This window comes from Dendropsophus ebraccatus, chromosome 12 (assembly GCF_027789765.1).
Source record: "Dendropsophus ebraccatus isolate aDenEbr1 chromosome 12, aDenEbr1.pat, whole genome shotgun sequence".
Taxonomy (NCBI): domain Eukaryota; kingdom Metazoa; phylum Chordata; class Amphibia; order Anura; family Hylidae; genus Dendropsophus; species Dendropsophus ebraccatus.
Genome location: NC_091465.1, coordinates 77,307,280 through 77,326,566, shown reverse-complemented (window position 1 = coordinate 77,326,566; position 19,287 = coordinate 77,307,280). Strand labels below are relative to the sequence as shown.

General features: G+C 42.0%; 2 protein-coding genes across 2 annotated transcripts; both read left to right on the top strand.

Annotated features, from left to right (window-relative positions):
- The first annotated feature begins 2,547 nt into the window (after positions 1 to 2,547).
- LOC138769802 (C3a anaphylatoxin chemotactic receptor-like) lies at positions 2,548 to 18,302 on the top strand. The gene is made up of 3 exons (XM_069948484.1): positions 2,548 to 2,622; positions 14,343 to 14,418; positions 16,895 to 18,302. Exons 2-3 carry the CDS (start codon positions 14,363 to 14,365, stop codon positions 17,889 to 17,891), a joined length of 1,053 nt encoding a protein of 350 aa, XP_069804585.1. The 5' UTR covers positions 2,548 to 2,622; positions 14,343 to 14,362; the 3' UTR covers positions 17,892 to 18,302.
- Positions 4,933 to 5,853, top strand: LOC138768596 (C3a anaphylatoxin chemotactic receptor-like). Its single transcript, XM_069946541.1, has one exon. It carries the CDS (start codon positions 4,933 to 4,935, stop codon positions 5,851 to 5,853), a length of 921 nt encoding a protein of 306 aa, XP_069802642.1.
- Positions 18,303 to 19,287: the final 985 nt, after the last annotated feature.

Here is a 19,287-nt window from a genome sequence, read left to right as displayed (position 1 = left end):
ATGAACAATGCTGGCCTGCTACTAGGGAGTAAATTGCTGGTGGTAAAGCAGCTTGGGATTCTGCCAGATACATTTTTATTCTTTCTTATCATTTTATTTCAGACTAAAGTATAACAGTGCTGCTACATACTTCCTTGACATGGAACAATAAAATTCTTGGTAGAATTAATAACTTGATATAAAACAATGACTGCACATTGCTACCAACAACAGGATTTAAAATTCCACTTGGACACAGGCTGAAGTATAATGGCAATGTATGAATGACCGTATGAATGCTTAAAACTGAACAATACAATTTTGGGTGGCACAAATGGCTAGATTGAAAAAAAATGATGGCAACATTGCTAGCAATATGGGTTGTCAAGTGAAGATTAGGATAAACAAAGGGCTTAAGGTCCCCATACACTTTGCACTTCTGTTCAGTCATCAGAATAAAGTGTATGGGCGCTCGTCCGATACTTCACCGACAGATGAAGTCAGTAGATATAGGGGGTTGCATTCCCCCCCCCCCCCCCCCCCGTTGCGATCGCGGAGGGGAGATCCATTGTACTGAGCCGGCCAGGGCTCAGCGTCGGAATGACGCTGATCCCGGCTCGGTAATCTATTTAGATGGTCTACAGCAGACCATTATAATAGAGCACCGATCTGATGGATCATTGCTCTGTTATATAGACAGCATTGATCTCAATGGGAGATCAGTGCTGTGTAAATAGAAGTCCCCCAGGGGGATCAGTACTGTGTATATAGGTGACCCCCAAGAGGATCAGTGCTGTGTATATAGAAGTCCCCCAGGGGGATCAGTGCTGTGTATATAGAAGTCCCCCAGGGGGATCAGTGCTGTGTATATAGAAGTCCCCCAGGGGGATCAGTGCTGTGTATATAGAAGTCCCCCAGGGGGATCAGTGCTGTGTATATAAAAGTCCACCAGGGGCATCAGTGCTGTGTATATAGAAGTCCCCAGGGGGATCAGTGCTGTGTATATAGAAGTCCCCCAGGGGATCAGTGCTGTGTATGTAGAAGTCCCCAGGGAGATCAGTGCTGTGTATATAGGAGTCCCCCAGGGGTATCAGTGCTGTGTATATAGGAGACCCCCAAGGGGATCAGTGCTGTGTATATAGGAGTCCCCCAGGGGGATCAGAGCTGTGTATATAGGAGTCCCCCAGGGGGATCAGTGCTGTGTATATAGAAGTCATCCAGGGGGATCAGTGCTGTGTATATAGAAGTCCCCAGTATATAGAAGTCCCCCAGGGGGCTACTAATTGCTGTTAGTGAAAATAAAATAAAGTGTTTTTATTAATAAAAAAAAATTCCCTCCCCTAATAAAAGTTTAAATCACCCCCCTTTTCCCATTTTATAAATAAAAACAAATTAATAAATAAAAAAATAAACATGTTTGGTATCTCTGCATGCGTAATTGCCCACACTATTAAATGATTACATTCCTGATCTCGCACAGTAAACGGCGTAAGCGCAAAAACCCGCCAGAGTGCAAAATTGCGAATTTTTGTTTACATTAAATCCAGAAAAAAATTTATAAAAAGGGATCAAAAAGTGGCATATATGCAATCAAGGTACCAAAAGAAAGAACAGATCGTGGCGCAACAAAAGACACCTCACTGATCCCCATAGACCAAACAATAAAAGCGTTATAAGGATGGAAATAGAGCGATTTTAAACACATTTAGTTTTTTTTAAAGGTTTAAATTTTTTAAAAGCCATCAGATATTATAAAAGTTATACAAGTTACATATCATTGTAATCATACTGACTTGAGGAACATAGATAACATGTCAGTTTTACCATAGGGCGAACGGCGTAAATACAAAAACCCATAAAATAAAAGGAATTGCACTTTTTTTTAAACTTTCACTGCACATATAATTTTTTTCTATTTTTTCAGCATATTTTATAGAAAAATAAGTCTGTATTTGCAAAGTATAATTGGTGTTGCAAAAAAATTTGCGTGTATGTGGGTCTGTAGGGGGAAATATGCAAGCACAGTGGCCTTTTAAAAATGAGGAGCAAAAAAACGAAAGCGCAAAAATGAAGACTGCCTCAGTTCTTAAGGGGTTAAATTCAGAATCTGACATCTAATCTACCAATGAGTCATGCAGCACTTGATAAGAATACAGTCCCATGAGAGCTGTATAATGATACAAGCATATACGTCCTCCTCATTGTTCTGTGGTAGACTATGCTAGATGCAGCAAAGACGATCTCACAACATGCCTATACAAAGGTAGGAGAAAGATAGGAGAAGTCATCAATTTAAAAAAAAATTTTTTTTAATCAAGTAGAATTATTCGTATAGTGAATTTTTACATTTCATTGCTGTCTGATTATAATGAGTTCAATGATCTTTTCTATGATCTTCTCTAGAATATTGTAAATTGAAATGAAATGTTCAGCATACAATGACACGGGCAGCGCTGATCTGGCACACAAGCAGTTGTCTAGAGAAGCCGACCATGGACATCCGGTTGAGTTATACTCAGGGTTTTTACATATTTTTTTTACCATTCATTTATATTTTATATTTTAGGTAATAGGATGAAAAGATAAAATGGATCCGGATTATTCAAACCTGAACCTCTCTGATATAACTCTCTATTACAACCAGTAAGTTTACATTCCATATTCTTTATTATTCTACAAAAAAATCAGGTTAAGCTCTTTATCTGTCAAATTTGATGAAAAAAAATTGCAAAATTTCAGACCTTAATGTAAGCCAATGAGTCTTAAGCACCAGTGTGGTCCATACAATAGACTATTTATAACCATTTATAACCATATAACAGATGTGAACAGACGCATATACAACCTTTCTAAATTCTAAACTGCAATCTTTTACTGGGAATTTATGGAATTGGACAGTTTAAGTGATTATATGGCCCTGTCACTCCTATTAGAAGATTTTTGTATAAACTAATAAATAAATAGAGGGTTCATCCCCTGCTTCGGACCTCCATAGAGTGAGACATTAAAGGGGAACTCCGGATAAGAAAAACTTGTTTTCTATTAAAAGTACATTAAAAGTTATATAGATGTGTCTATACAGTGTAAGGCTATGTTCACACTATGTAAAAGTACGGCCGTTGTTGCCATCGGCATATATAAGCCGTGTTGTTTCCCAGTATATTGTATTATACAGTATACAGGGAGACAACAGGGCTTATATGCAGAGGGACAGCAACATGTCTAATATATTGTATCTGGGGCATGTAATATGTTCACTACGTTTCCCTGTTCACTGCATAGTACTCCGGCGGCCATCCTCTCCCTTCTGCTGGCCTGAGCCTGAGGACCGCGCGCGGGGGGGGGGGGGGGGGGGGGCTGTTAGGTGCAGCTGACGGCTTGCTTGGGGACAGGGAATATGTCACAGCGGGCAGGGGCCCCCTAGGACGCAAGGGCCCCCGGGCAGCCGCCTACCAAGCCCAATGGGTAAGACAGCCCTGCCCCAAATTACTGACATGTCAGTTTTCTGGGGCAGCAATTCAGTGAATTGCGGCCGCAGAAAGCCCTGTCAGTTCACACAATGAAGTGAACGGCTCCGGCCGCTTGCTTCATTGTGTCCTATGGGTAGTTCTGATGAGGGGCGCACTGATGCGCCCACATCAGAAAACTACAGCCATAAAGATCTTCCGGACGGGTACTGCAGTACCCCGCCAGGATGATCTCAGCAGAGGCCGGCCGTTCCATGACCCAGCCGGAGTCACGGAACGGCCGGTCTCTTACAGAGTGTGAACATAGCCTATTACTGTATCTGTGCGGTTTTGCCACACTGGTAGTTGATAGAAATCCAGAAAGTGAAAAAGAACGGCCCCTGTGCCAATCCACATTGTCTTCTGCACGTTCTGCTCTCCCACCTTAGGAGACAAATATTCCATGCCTCTGTCTCCCATTGTGTGTGTTTGCTTAGGACAGGCTGATGATGCAGACAGGGGGCAGGGCGTGATGTCACAGGAGGCTTGGCTGGATCTGCCAATCCCCTGAGTGATTCAACATCCCTGTCCGGCCAGAGGCAGGTGCAGCACTAATTTTACTGATTGTAATGGGTGGGGACTGTGATGATCACATAAGGGAAAGTATTGCATTCTGGGAAATGCTAAACCAGGAAGGACAGAAACACAAAACAGAGCAAAAAAAAACAAACAAATGGATTTTTTGTAGTTTCAAAACTGGGATAGACAGGTAAGTAATGCATTATGCTTCTGCAGAAGTTTCATTTTTTTTTAACCTCTACCTGGAGTTCCCCTTTAAAGGGAGTCTGTCAGCATATGAGCTAGGAGGATCAATGTAAAATGAACATGTTGAAGTAGCATATTACCTTTCAAGCCACACCCCTTTCCCTTCTAAATTACAAGATTTCTAAATAAGCCACACCCCTTGTCTTAAGAGTCTTGAGAGTACGCGCCTGGCGTACTAAATCTACACCTGCTGGCTCCAGCATCAGCTGTCTTTCACTTTACGAAGGCCTGGGTCCTTGGTGAGACATTCCTCCCATCTATGACAGTGCTTTGCCCATTCTTACAATATATATATATGTATATATATATATATATATATATATATATATATATATATATATTTATTTATTTATTATTTTTATTATTATTATTTTATTTTTATTTATTTTTTACATTTTTTAACTTAAGTTTTTTTTTTACACCTGAAAAACTCAAGGGCCTTCTGTTCTAGGATAGAGGAGTAAGGAATAGAGTAAGGTGACCTACCACCACAATATGGCTACTGCCGTCCATGTATACCCATATGAACGGTTAATTTTTACTAAAAATTTTTACTAACTTCAAATTCTTCATGATTTGAACATCTCTCTATCACGTTTTCTTCAGGTCATTTTACATAAACTATGAGACTAGTAACACAACTGATTACAGCGGCTCTGATCTTGTAGACATTTTTCAGAAAATGTCAATTACTTTCTATACCATCACTTTTGTCCTTGGGACTATCGGTAATGGATTGGTCATCTGGATTGCCGGATTCAGGATGAAGAGGACAGTCAGTGCCGTGTGGTTCCTCAATCTGGCCATTGCGGACTTCCTCTGCTGCGCATCTCTTCCTTTAAGAATCATAGAATGGATTCACCGTTACTCATTTTGTCAAGTAATTTCTTGCATTTTGAACATCATTCTGTTCAATCTAAACATGAGCGCCAGTGTTCTTCTCCTGACGGCCATGAGTATTGACCGCTGTGTGTCCGTCATGTGGCCATTTTGGGCTAAAGTTCATAGGACACATAAACTCATGAGAATCACTGCCGCTATCATTTGGCTGCTGAGTTTTTCCCTGAGTGGTTTTATGTTTTACTTCTATGGATTTTATTTGTATGATTTGGATGAATGGTGTATATTTTTTGGTAATTACAAAGTTTTTGACCATATCTATAGGATAAAACAGACCTTACAACTGATCCGGTTACTTATAATGTTTCTTATCCCTTTTCTCATTATCTTGACCAGTTATGTCATCATTTTCTTCAAGCTTAAAACCAGTAAGAGACCCCAGAGATCCCAGAGGCCGTACAGGATCATCACCGCGGTTATATTGTGTTTCTTTATCTGCTGGTGTCCATATTACATCTGGCCGCTAACAGCCATGTATGATGAAAACAACGTCCCATTCTATGTATTACATGCTATTGTTATTAACCTGGCTTTCCTTAATAGTTGCATCAATCCGATCATTTATGTCCTTATGGGCCAAGACATTAAACATGGATTCTATAGATCTATCCCCTCCAGGCTTGAGAGAGCCTTAACAGAACCACCTGATGATCCATGCAGAGGACCCCAGGATGTACAACATACTCACAATACAGTTGTATGAAATATATTCCTTTTATCCTGTCTCCCCAAAAATAAGACATCCTCTGAAAATAAGGCATAGCGGAGGCTTTACAGGATAGCTTAAAATAAGGCATCCCCCAAAAATAAGATCCCTGCCACCACGCGGGGATTGTTGAGCAAGTGCTGTAGGTGGTTTGTTTTGTCTGGTTGTGATGGTTTGTGATGACAACCACTATATAGTATATAATAAATGTTCACTTCTTTTTATTCAACAATAAATGTGAATTCTTCTTCATGGAAAAATAAGACATAGCGCATCTTTGGGAGCAAAAATTAATGTAAGACACTGTCTTATTTTCGGTAGAGATTAGCGAACCTGCCGAGGTTAGGGGTTCATATGAACCTGAACTCTCAGCTTCTGACTGCTGCTGTCTGCCCGCTCTGGAGGACCACCTGGAAAACTGGGATAGGAACATAGGCTGTATCCCAGTTTTCCATGCGGTCCTCCGGCTGTATCCACCCTCTCCACGGAGCGGGCAGACAGCGGTAGTCAGAAGCCGAGAGTTGAAGTTCATACGAACCCGAACCTCGGCCGGTTTGCTCATCCCTAATTTTGGGGGAAACACGGTAACTATGTAGTCATGTTGTAAAGGAGTTTCACATGATTTTAAGAGATGAACATTTCATTTACATTTACATTAAGTTAGTAAACATTAGAGATGAGCGAGTAGTGAAATATTCAACTTTCGAGAATTCGAATCGAAAAGTCACCAAGATTCAACTATTCGAACAATATTCGATCCCATTATAGTCTATGGGGAAAAAATTCTTGGCACTTGGAAATCCAAATTCGACCACTTGGAGGTCACCAAGTCCCTCATGAAACCTCCCTAAATGATGCCAACACCTCCGGAATGACACTGGGACATTAGGGGGAGCATGCCTGGGTGCACCCAACACCCCAAAATCGCAGTATAATGCCACTCTCCGCAGTTGCGAAGGAAAAATATTTGTGAACGCTTTACGAATGTTTACGGCAATGTTCACACATTTTGTTCGTATTTCTTGCGCACCGTTACATACATGATTCCAATGTGCGCCTGTAGAGCGTCATGTTATTCGCGTGTATCACGCGTCATGCTGTACGAACGTTATTTCCCTTGGCCCTTAGTGGGCTACAGTATGTATAACGTGTCCTTACTGGGCTACTGGAACAGTATGTATGACGTGCCTTTTACTGGACTACTGGAACAGTATATATCAGGTGCCCTTAGTGGGCTAAACCAGGGACACTATAAGTCACTTGTAGACACAGGGTACTGGAATGAATACACCTGCTGATGCTGCTGCTGTTATATCATCTATTTCTTAGCACTGAGAAGAGCTTTGGATTCAGAAATGACTTTTTCGCTGGATCTTAGCCCTGAAATAGACTTTTGGGTTCAGTAGTAAGCCTGCCTAACCAAAAGGCTACTAAAACCTATCTCTCCCTGCTCCAAGATCTTTCCCTGGTCGAGAAGCAGAAGTCAAGTATCAAAGATTCGAGGTCATGTGGTTCAGCCATCCAATGAGGGTAGACGCCGTTTTTACGCTGCGTGCATACTCCCAGGGTCCCTCACGGCCTCCCTGCATGGTGATTGGATAAAAAAGGCGCCAACTGCGATGGGAGGGCCTTCGAATGTCTCCTGCGTTTTCGCCCCACTATTCAATTGAATTTGAATCTTTCTAATATTGCAATATTCGATCGAATACCATCTCGATCGAATTGTATTCGCTCATCTCTAGTGGTAAGAGATAAGAGAGAAGCCTTGATTTGCCTTTAAGGATCGGACCCTCTTAAGCAGGAAGACAGGCTTAAAGTGTCACTGTCGTTAAACTTTTTTGCAGGAATCAATAGTCCAGGCGATTTTAAGAAACTTTGTAATTGGGTTAATAAGCCAAATATGCCATTATCTGCATGTAAAAAGCCTTTTCCCAGGTCCCCCCTCCTCTCCTTTCTGTCATCCACTGCTCAGAAACAGAAAATCTCGACTATTTTTTCATCAGTCGGATCTGTCTGTTCTATGAAGAGGGGAGGGGGGAGGGGGAAGGAGCGAGATTAGCGGGCAGCTGAGAGCCGAGAACAAAGGATTGCTCAGCGAGCGGGGGAGCTATTCAGAGCCCTAATTAGAGGTCAGAGAGGTCCATGGTGACTGTCAGAGGAGAGAGCCCGGGATGTGAATGTAAATTAACTCTTTGTTGTCCTGCTTTGCTGCTTTTACTTTCTCTCTCCATAGGAAAACCATGAAGACAGGGGGGAGAGCTTCAAACTGCTTTATCATGATAAAAATTCATTTTTCGGCTAATAAAACCAATTACAAAGTTTCTTAAAATCGCCTGTACTATTGATTTCTGCAATAAAAATTTTAACGACAGTGACACTTTAACCCCTAGACGACCCTGGACGTAGGGTTACGTCATGGAAGTCTGTCCCCAGACGACCCATGACGTAACCTTACGTCACGGGTGTTATTCCCGCTATGAAGCGCGCTCCGGAGCGGAGCGCGCTTCATAGGAGGTGGGGGCCGGCTGCAGTGAGCAGCCGGGACCTCACCGGCAATGACACGCTGCAGCGATCGCGCTGCCGCGTGTCATTAACCCCTTAAACGCCGCGATCACGGCGCGACCGCGGCGTTTAAGTGTAAGTGACAGGGGGAGTCCCCTGTCACTTACCGATCGGGACCCCCGCAGTGTGACTGCGGGGGTCCCGATCGGTATAACGGACTGCTGGAGGTCTCTTACCTGTCTCCATGCGGTCCGATCGGCGCTCTGCTACTCTAAGCCTGCACAGGCAGGCTCAATGAGCAGAGCGCCGATAACACTGATCAATGCTGTGCCTATGGCATAGCATTCATCAGTGTAAAAATCAAACTAATCTATGTACAAGTCCCCCAAAGGGACTTCAAATGTGTAAAAAAAAAAAAGTTAAAAACACTAACACACTACCCCAAAACCCCTCCCCCAATAAAAGTTGAAATCACCCCCCTTTCCCATTATATAAATAAAACATATAAAAATAAATAAATAGATAAACATATAATATACCGTAGCGTGCGTAATTGTCCGATCTATTAAAATATAACAAGTGTCATTGCGAACGGTAAACGGCGTACACGAAAAGAGGGGAAAAAGTGCGCAGATTACCGATTTTATGTTACATTATATATATAAAAAAATTAATAAAAAGTGATCAAAACATCCGATCTTCACAAATATGGTATTAATAAAAACTAGAGATCATGGCGGAAAAAATGACGCCCCATACAGCCCCGTAGGTGAAAAAATAAAACCGTTATAAGCGTCACAATAGTCCCATTTTATTTATAATTAATTGCCAAAAAAAAGGATTTCATTTAAAAAAAATATATAACATTAGAGAATCTGTGTAAACCTGCATATGGTTGTGTTCGGACTGACCTATAGAATAATAGTGTCATGTCGCTGTTACCATATAGTGCATAACGTAGACACAGGAACCCCCCAAACGTTACCATATTGCATTCTTTTTTGCGATTTCATCAATTTATATCTTCATAAATAATATATTTGGGGTTCCATCATACATGTTATGGTAAAATGAAAGACGCCATTACAAAGTACAACTATTCCTGTAACAAATAAGCCCTTACATGGCCTGTAGATAGAAAACTGAGAGTGCTGGAGCTCTTAGAAGGGGAGGAGGGAAAAACGGAAACACTAAGATCAAAATTTGCGCGGTCCACTGGGTCATTTTGGGCCTGGTCCTCAAAGGGTTAATGCACGCAGTCCAGGCTTTCTGCTGTTTATAGCATTAGCCAAGCTTTGCACCCACTCTTATCTTCAGTCTTTGTGAGACACCCAGTGGCCAAGACTTTAGAACAGTTTGACGAGGATAAGGAGTCAGTTTTGTACATGTCATGATATGTAAAAAATAAATAAAAAAAAACTATGCCTGCTTTATGTATGATGTTGGTTTTAATAAAAAAAAAAGTAATTTAAAATAAAGTTAGTGAAGTAAATTGCAAAGATGTACTATATCACCTCCCCTGCTGATCTATCATTATTTATTGGTAAAGATGACATTGCCCATGAAAAATAAGAGATTTCCAAATATGATAAAAAAAATAACTGCAATAAAAAGGGAAGTTGTTTAACCCCTTAACAACCCATAACGTACCCTGTACATCATGGCACCATTAGAGGAGTACAGAGAGGGGCTGTGTCAGGACCCGGCTCTGAACCGCTGCGATCCCGGCTGCTTTCTGCAACCTGGGACCGCGGCTATTAGCAGGTGCGGCCAATCGCTAATTAGGACATTTAAATGCAGCTCTCTTTTACTTGACAAAGGGGTATATTGCCCTTAAACGCGTTGTATATGAGACCAATAAAGTGTAATATTAGACCATATCCACTCTGAAGCCAAAAAGCGCTGTTCTTCTGGTTCATATGGTCCCCGGTGAGCGCCGTGCATCCGGCACTCATCCCCCATTTAAATGCAACTGTCAGACATGACAGTTGCATTTAAATGCCCTGCGGTTCCCCTCCGTGGTGGTCTAGTGGCCGGATCCCAGGGGGACTTCTAATCAATGTATATGTAAAAAAAAGTTGTTGTTTTTTTAAAAAAAAAGTTTGAATCACCCTCTTTTATCATTTAATAAATAAACATAAATAAATAAATAAAAATATTTGGTATTGCCGAGTGTGTAATCGCATGAACTATTAAATTACTACATTTCTGATCTCACACGGTAAACAGCGTAAGCGTCCCAAAAAAATCCTAAGTGCAAAATTGCGCAATTAAAGACGCATGAAATCCAGAAAAATTATAATAATAAGTGATCAAAATCACATAGTATTCACTCCTGCCGGGATCGCTAGTGGCGTCGCAAAAAACTGACATGTCAGTTTTTTACGGCCGCTATTCATTAAATAGCGGCTGTAGAAAACCTGTCAGTTCACACAATGAAGCGTACGGCTCTGGCTGAATGCTCCATTGTGTGCAGCGGTGAATTGGGATGCAGGCGCACACGGGTGTGCCCGTATCCGAATTCAGAAGAAACGGCTGGTGTCTTACTCCATGTGGACATGGCCTTAAATAACATTTAGTTTTTTTTCAAAGATTTGAATTTTTTTAAAGTTGTAAAAAAAAAACAGTTGCCTATCGTTGTAATCATACCGACTTGAGGAACATATATAACATGTCAGTTTTACCATAGGGTGAAAGGCGTAAAAACAGAGGTTGTATCCATGTTTTCTAGTACTCCCTAGGGCCATGTTCACAGAGCGGCCGGTCTCTTCAAAGATCATCATGGCCGAGACTGCAGTACTGGCCGGATGATCTTTACTGCCGCAGAGTTCTGATGCGGGTGAATCAGCGCGCGCCTGCATCAGAACTCCCCATAGCACACTATGAAGCAAGCGGCCGCAGCTCGCTTCATAGTGTGCACTGACATAGTTTCCTATGGCCGCTATTCAATGTCATGTCAGTCATTCACTGTCATGTCAGTTCTTTGCGGCGCAGCGAGGGGCCCCCGGCGGAGCATATACTATGTGTATGCGCTCTGGCTGGGATCCCATAGACACCCGGCCAACATATTTTTTCGCATTTATACTGCCGTTGTTGCTTAACCTTTAAAGGACCGGGCCAATTTAAATTTTTGCGTTTTCGTTTTTTCCTCCTTGTGTTTAAAAGGCCATAGCACTTGCATTTTTTCACCTAGAAACCCACATGAGAACTTATTTTTTGCTCCACTAATTTTACTTTGCAATGACATGCTGAATTTTTGCATAAAGTACACTGCGAAACCAGAAAAAAATTCAAAGTGTGGTGAAATTGAAAAAATTCGTTTTTACGCCGTTCACCCTGTGGTAAAACTGACTTGTTATATATGTTTTCTTTAAGTCGTTATGATTACAACGATATGTAACATGTATAACTTTCATTGTATCTGATGGCTTGTAAAAAATTCAAACCATTGTTAACAAATATATGTTCCTTAAAATCGCTCCATTCAAAGGCTTATAACGCTTTTATCCTTTGGTCTATGGGGCTGTGTCAGGTGTCATTTTTTGCGCCATGATGTGTTCTTTCTAGCGGTACCTTGATTGCGCATATGCGACTTTTTGATCACTTTTTATTAAATTTTTTCTAGATTTTATGCGACCAAAAATGCGCAATTTTGCACTGTTTTTTTTTTTTTTTTGCACTTATGCCATTTACCGTGCGAGATCAGGAATGTGATTGGGTTGAATGTGAAGGGTTAAATGCAGGAAGGAAGTTTATTTTTATGGCCATTCTATTCACTAGCAGCTGTTTACCTGTATATCTGTCCTCGAGCAGCCTGTACCCCCTGGCATTATCAAACTTCAGCATACTCGTTCAAGCACAGGGCTTTATAAGCCTATTACACCGGTCGTTTAGAGGAGCAAACGAGCGCTCTCAGCGCTCGTGTGCTCCTCGTTCCCCGCTCGCTGCTGCCGCTATTCAACGCGGCTGCAGCGAGCGGGTGAGTGCGGGAGGGGGCGGCGGGGAGCTGCGGGGGGGCTGCCTGGGTGATCGCTGATCGTCCGGGCAGCCCATAGGATATAGCAGCGTCTGCTGCCGACGCTCCTATTCAATGGAGCAACGGCAGCAGATCGCTGCTATATCAGTCGCTTGTTTTTCAACATGTTGAAAAACAAGCGACTGCAACGATCAGCCGACATGAACGATGTCGGCTGATCGTTGCACTCTATTCCACGGGACGATTATCGTCCGTAGCGGCAATATCGGCCGAATACAAACGATAATCGTTCCGTGGAATAGGGCCTTTATCGAGCATCAGGGCACTTGATTGAGCGCCATGCTCGAACTAGCACCTTCCGGTGCTAGGGTCAAAGTGCTCTTGCATAGATGCACTCACCGCCTATGCAGAGTACTTCCTGCACCGCCAGCTTCTTTTGTGTATATTTACTCATCACTGCAAGTTTTCATTCCAATGTTACAATTGCCATTTTAAACAGCAACATTGAAACAAAAACATGCTGTGATAAGTAAATATACACAAAAGACCACAATCAGCCGAGATCGTGCATGTCGGCTGTTCGTGGTCCTTTAACATGTACGTGTCCCACTGAGCGATTTTTAGCCAGAACAGCCAGTAATCGGCCAAGTATGGCTGATAATCATTTGTAATAGGACCTTTAGTGGTTCAAAAGAGATTGTGGTAAACATGGTCAACACTTTTCAAGTAGAGATTAGGATAAACCGGCCAAACGGGCAATTAACGGCCTTAATTATCACCTTAATTATCATTAAGGTGATAATACAGTGATTTCTTACATTTCGTTGCTTTCTAGTTACGATATTTCCAATGATCTTCCCTCGGATATTGTGACTTGAAACTAAGTACAGAGCCTTCTGGTGTAGGCTTCCTCCATCAGAAGTTCACTGTACCAGCCCAGCAGCGCCCGCACTCTTCTCACCTTCTTGGCTCCGGATCTGACATCACATCTGGGCAAAGCAGGAGAGGAGTGGAGTGCCGACATCACTGGGCTGGGACAGTGAACTTCTGATGGAGGAAGCCTGCACCAGAAGGCTCGGTATGTTCATTGCGGGGCCGTGGCCCTTCAGTGTCCGGGGATGGGGGGCGGCAGGGAATCCCAACCTGTCAGTGTCACTTTGAGCACTCATCAGAGCGCTCACAGTGAAAGGGCCCTTGTCAGAACCTGGTAGCGGAAGCTCCTGGTGTCAATGACGGGGCAGGGGGTGTTAGGTAGGCAGCGGAACACATGGAGGCCGTCCCGAGATGGCAGGACATCACCCCAAAATCAGGACTGTGCCCCGGAATCCAGGACGGTTGGGATGTATGTGAATGCACTTATTGGCTGTCCAGTAGCCTCTCTCATAGTCTATGTACAGATGATGTACACAATAATGTGTTACAGGGCACAATGCAGTGAACTCCAAATTGACATGAGGGCCGTATGCCCATCTGGGTCATTCATGGCATATTCACAGAATACATAATAAACATCTAATAGTTGCAGGTCCCCCCTCTACAGCCTCCACTTATCTTAAGAACAAGTCCCACTGCCCCCAACCCCCCCATGGCCCTATCTGGCTAGCCTGCGACAGTTTGGAAACGTGAACGGCACCCGACAGATTCCCTTTAATCTCTCACTTGTTGCACTGTCTAATGTTGAGATCTTTTGTAGTTTTGTAGTTAAGAAGCCTTATTTTATAGATACCATAGTCATTCTCTGTCTTTTTGCCTTGATTTGATTATGTATTGGTCTGGGGTAAAGATAACAGTCCACTAGCAATAACCACATTGGATACAGTGGGGGAGATTTATCAAAGATGGTGTAACGTGAGACTGGTGCAGTTGCCCCTAGCAACCAACCAGATTCCAACTTTCATTCCTCACAGACTCTTTGGAAAATGAAAGGGGGAATCTGATTGGTTGCTAGGGTCAACTGAGCCAGAATGTTTTTTATTTACTTATTTTTTATCGTTTATTTATATTTTAGGTAAAAAGAAAAAAGTCAAAATGGATCCTGACGATTGGAATCTGAAGCTCTCCGATATAACTCTCGATTACAACCAGTAAGTTTATATTCCATATTCTTTATTGTTCTACAGAGCATTAGGTTAGGCTCTTCACATCTACATATAAATGAATCTGTAGCAGATTCTGTCAAATTTGATGGAAAAATTAGCGAAATTGCAAGTTTATGCAAATGTACCATCAGTTACATCGTTGTGCTTTTTACCTTAATGGATCGGCACTGGGATGCTACTGGCGCAGTTTTTTTTTTTTTAATTGCCTCCCGGCTCCCGTGCTCTGAGCCCTCACTCTGTAACACACCACTCCAAGCCGCTATCAGCAGCCGGGGGGCGCGGCTACTAGCTGGTGCGGCCCGATCACCGTGCTGTCTAATTACAATTTTAAATGCTGCTGTCAAAATACGCACTGGGAGAGACTGATCACGTGTACTTTCCAGGCCTCAGGGACGCTATGGCATGGATCCACGCTTCCCGCTCCATTTCTATGGGCTTCACCAGCCCTGAGTAATCGAGAACCAGATACATGGATCAATGTGTTGTCAGGACTGAGCGTATGCAGCCGAGAAGGGGCTGATTTTCATAGTAATGTGTCCATTGTGCAGTGTTCATAGCCCTTTCTGAACTTGGTGGTTTTTGACTGGATTGTTCAGCCCCACCCACTAAGCTTATGCTCTGGTAATCTTGGAGTTAACACAGCTGCTTCATTACTTTGACTAACAGTTTTCTCTGCCAGTCAGACTGTGTATCTCTCAGGCGTTTGTTTTTGGGGAATCAGAGGCCGGTCCAATCAGCTCCTGGGCCGGACCTCTGTTCTCCTATATAGTGTTTGTCTGTCAAATCCCCATTGCCGGTTATTGAGCTAGTCTGATGGTCTCTTACTTGCTTACTACTTATTGCTGTTGCCTCGCTTTTCTGACCTTGCTTTGCTCTTTTGACTCTCCCTGTTTGCTGCCAGCCTTGACCTCTCAGCTATACCTTCACTTTTGTTTTCGGATCATGTTTTAGGCTATGTTCACACTACGTAAAAGTACGGCTGTTGTTGCCATCGGCACAACACATCGTATACGCTCCGGCCGGGATCCCGTGCGGCCCCGCAAATAACTGACATGTCAGTTTTTTGCAGCCTGCAATTCAATGAATTGGGGCCGTAGGAAACCCTGTCAGTTCACACAATAAAGCGAGCGGCTCCGGCCGCTTGCTTCATTGTGTGCTGTGGAGTGTTCTCATGCGAGCGCACACTGATGATACGGGCCGGGATGATCCGGGCAAAGACCTGGCCGGGGTCACAGAACGGGCGGTTGTTCACAGCGTGTGAACATAGCCTTATACTGCGCTGCCCGTTTGTGTTTGACTTGGATTGCTGACCATTCTTTTTTGTGTTGTATGTCTAGTCTGCATTTTGTGTTTCACCTTATAGTAAAGGGAAGGTTATCCAGTTGCTCACTGCCGTTTAGGGCAGATCGTGGAAAGTGTGCACGGACAGTGTGTGGGGCTTAGCCTAGGGTCCACAGTCTGTGTCTCCTGTACTACCTTGCTAGTGACTGAGAGTAATGATATATACATACTGCATTGATCCCTATGAGCAATCAGTGCATTGCTCGTAGGTGCCCCCTAAAAAGTTAATATAGTAAAAAAATGATTTTTCCTAAATAATACAAACTCTCTTACTATATATGGAGTTTAAATCACCCCCCCCCCCCCTTTTATGAATACAAATGAAAAAAAAAAAATCTTTAGATCGCCACGTGCAAAATTGTTTGAACTGTCAAGCTATCACATTCCTGAACTCGCATGGTTAAGGGCCACAGTTGTGGCCCTCTCAAAAATTGCCAGAAAGCCTTACACTTCATTATGTGCACTGACAGGGTTTTCTGCGGCCACTATTCAATGAACAGCTGCCACAGAAAACTGACATGTCAGTCCCTCGCTGCGCCGCTAGGGTTCCCGGCCGGAGTGTATACTATGTACATACACTCTGGCCGGGATTCCTCAGAAGGCAGCACTACTGTATGTAAGTACTGTAGAAATCACGGCTGTTGTTACGGCCGTGATTACTACGAAACTTACGTAGTGTGAACATAGCCTAAATCAGGAAAAAGATAAGTAAAAAGTGATCAAAAAGTCACATGTATGCAAGCTAGCTACAATAGAAAAAACAGATCATGACGCACAAAATAACACACCAAATAGCGCCATAGACCAAAAAATAAAAGTGTAATAAGGATGGTAATAGAGCAATCTTAAATTAGCAATTTTAGAGACATGAAAAAGTTCCTAAAAACACATAAGTGTAGCCCAACAAATCTACATCAATCAGTCAAGTTGTTGTTTTTTTTACACTGGAGAAGTAAGGAGTATAGTAAGGGAATTTACCACCACCATCTGGCCATATGATCGATTTTGCCCCCTGCCTTCCATTTACACCCCTATAAATGTTTAATTCTTTTTTTCAAGCTATAAATTATCATAAATTATAAATCATAATCTGAACATCTTTCTATCATGTTTTCTTTAGGTCATTTTACAAAAACTATGAGACAAGTAACACAACTGATTACAGCGGCTATGGTCTTGCAGACATTTTTAGGAAGTCAACTGTTATCTTCTATTGCATCACTTTTGTTTTTGGAATTATTGGTAATGGATTGGTCATCTGGATTGCCGGATTCAGGATGAAGAAGACAGTCAGTGCCGTGTGGTTCCTCAATCTGGCCGTTGCGGACTTCCTCTGCTGTGCGTCTCTTCCTTTGAGGATCGCGGAGTGGATTCACCGTTACACATTTCAACAAATAATCTCGTGTATATTGAACATCATTCTGTTCAATCTAAACATGAGCGCCAGTGTTCTTCTCCTGACGGCCATGAGTATTGACCGCTGTGTGTCCGTCATGTGGCCATTTTGGGCTAAAGTTCATAGGACACATAAACTCGTAAGAATCACTGCCGCTATCATTTGGCTGCTGAGTTTCTTCCTGAGTGGTTTTATATTTTACTTCTATGGATTTCATTTCGGTGATTTGCATGAATGGTGTTTATTCTCTTTTTTCATCACAAGTTACAACCATTTCTATACCATAAAACAGACCTTACAACTGATCCGGTTACTTATAATGTTTCTGATCCCTTTTCTCATCATCTTGATCAGTTATGTCCCCATTTTCTTCAAGCTTAAAACCAGTAAGAGACCCCAGAGATCCCAGAGGCCGTACAGGATCATCACCGCGGTTATATTGTGTTTCTTTATCTGCTGGTGTCCATATTACATCTGGCCGCTAACACCCATGTATGATGAAGACAGCATCCAATCCTATGTATTACATGTTATTGTTATTAACCTGGCTTTCCTTAATAGTTGCATCAATCCGATCATTTATGTTCTTATGGGCCAAGACATTAAACATGGATTCTGTAGATCTATCCTCTCCAGGCTTGAGAAAGCCTTAACAGAACCACCTGATGATCCATGCCGAGGACCCCAGGATGTACAACATACTCACAATACAGATGTATAAAATATATTCCTCTTATCTATTTGGGCCTGCTATAAAGAAGTTTCACATGATTTTCAAAGATGAAAATTTTATTTACATTAAGTAAGTAGTATAAACCTATTTTATGATGACCAATGGAGCGCAATTACATCTCATTTAGCAGCTTTACTATGTAGATTGGGGCAGAGTCAGCAGAATCATCGGGTTATGTCTATATGTAATGTATGTATATAATGGCTGGGACTTGTAGCTGGATATGACACAAAGCACACATTATAATGATACTGTATATTGGTAGCATGTTGATTGGTTCAAACTGTGTAAACATCAATCAGGCTTGTAATACATAAATAGTATATTTGCAGGTATTTTTTAAAAAGAACTTTTTCTTTTTGTAATATACAGGGTGGTCCAAAAGTAGGTGGACAGTATGTGTAATAGGGTTATCATGGGGGAGATTTATCAAACATGGTGTAAAGTGAAACTGGCTCAGTTGTAAAGGAGTTTCACATGATTTTAAGAAATGAACATTTGATCTACATTAAGTTAGAGTAATAAACATGTTTTTGGCAATAACTCAAAAAATATTGGTCAATTGGGGGACACACAATCGGCTCAAAATGTTGTTATTGGCAGCTTGTTTTCAAGCTGTGCCGTGTAGTCTGAGGCAGAGTCAACAGAGTCATCTCACTGTAATCTAGTTAGTGAAATATATATTTAGCACTGTGGAATCTGTTCACACTGTACAAATACATAATAATATTATCATCATTATTATTACAGCATTTCACTCTGAGCCTGTGGGTAAGGCTTTTTTTTTTTTTAAGTAAATCACATTTGCCTTAGATCAGTTAGTTTACTTAGCTGCAGCAGTGCCCAGGAAGCATGTAGAGGGGGCGTGTAGGGCTGCTGGCCAATCATCATTCATCTTTACTGGGCCAGTCTGTGCAGAGCAAAGGGACAAGTGACATCACTTTGGTCTCTATTTTGCTGTTACTAGAGACCAAATGATCATAGTGTCGGAGGCTCAAATGCTTTTCCAGTAAGTGAGACATCTAGTGGTTGAATTCATAGCATGGTATTTCTTATAAAAAGGCAAATAAAAAATAAATAAATTTAGTTATTGCAAAGATGTAGTACCTCCCCTGTTGTTTTATCATTATTGGTAAAATGATTACCAAGAGTTTCCAAATATGAGATAACAGCACTAATAAGGGAAGTTGTTTAAACCAACTGTAATTATTTCGTGTAGTTCAGTCTTGAGTATCGAATATTCAACTGAGAAAAATGCTACACAGGTTTTTTTTTTTGTTTTTTTTGCTCCCCCCAGTGTACACATGATAAAAACCTGCTCTATAGATATTAAAAAAATAGGATCTTAGCAAATCATGTGATCAAATAGAGTGTACCATGTCAC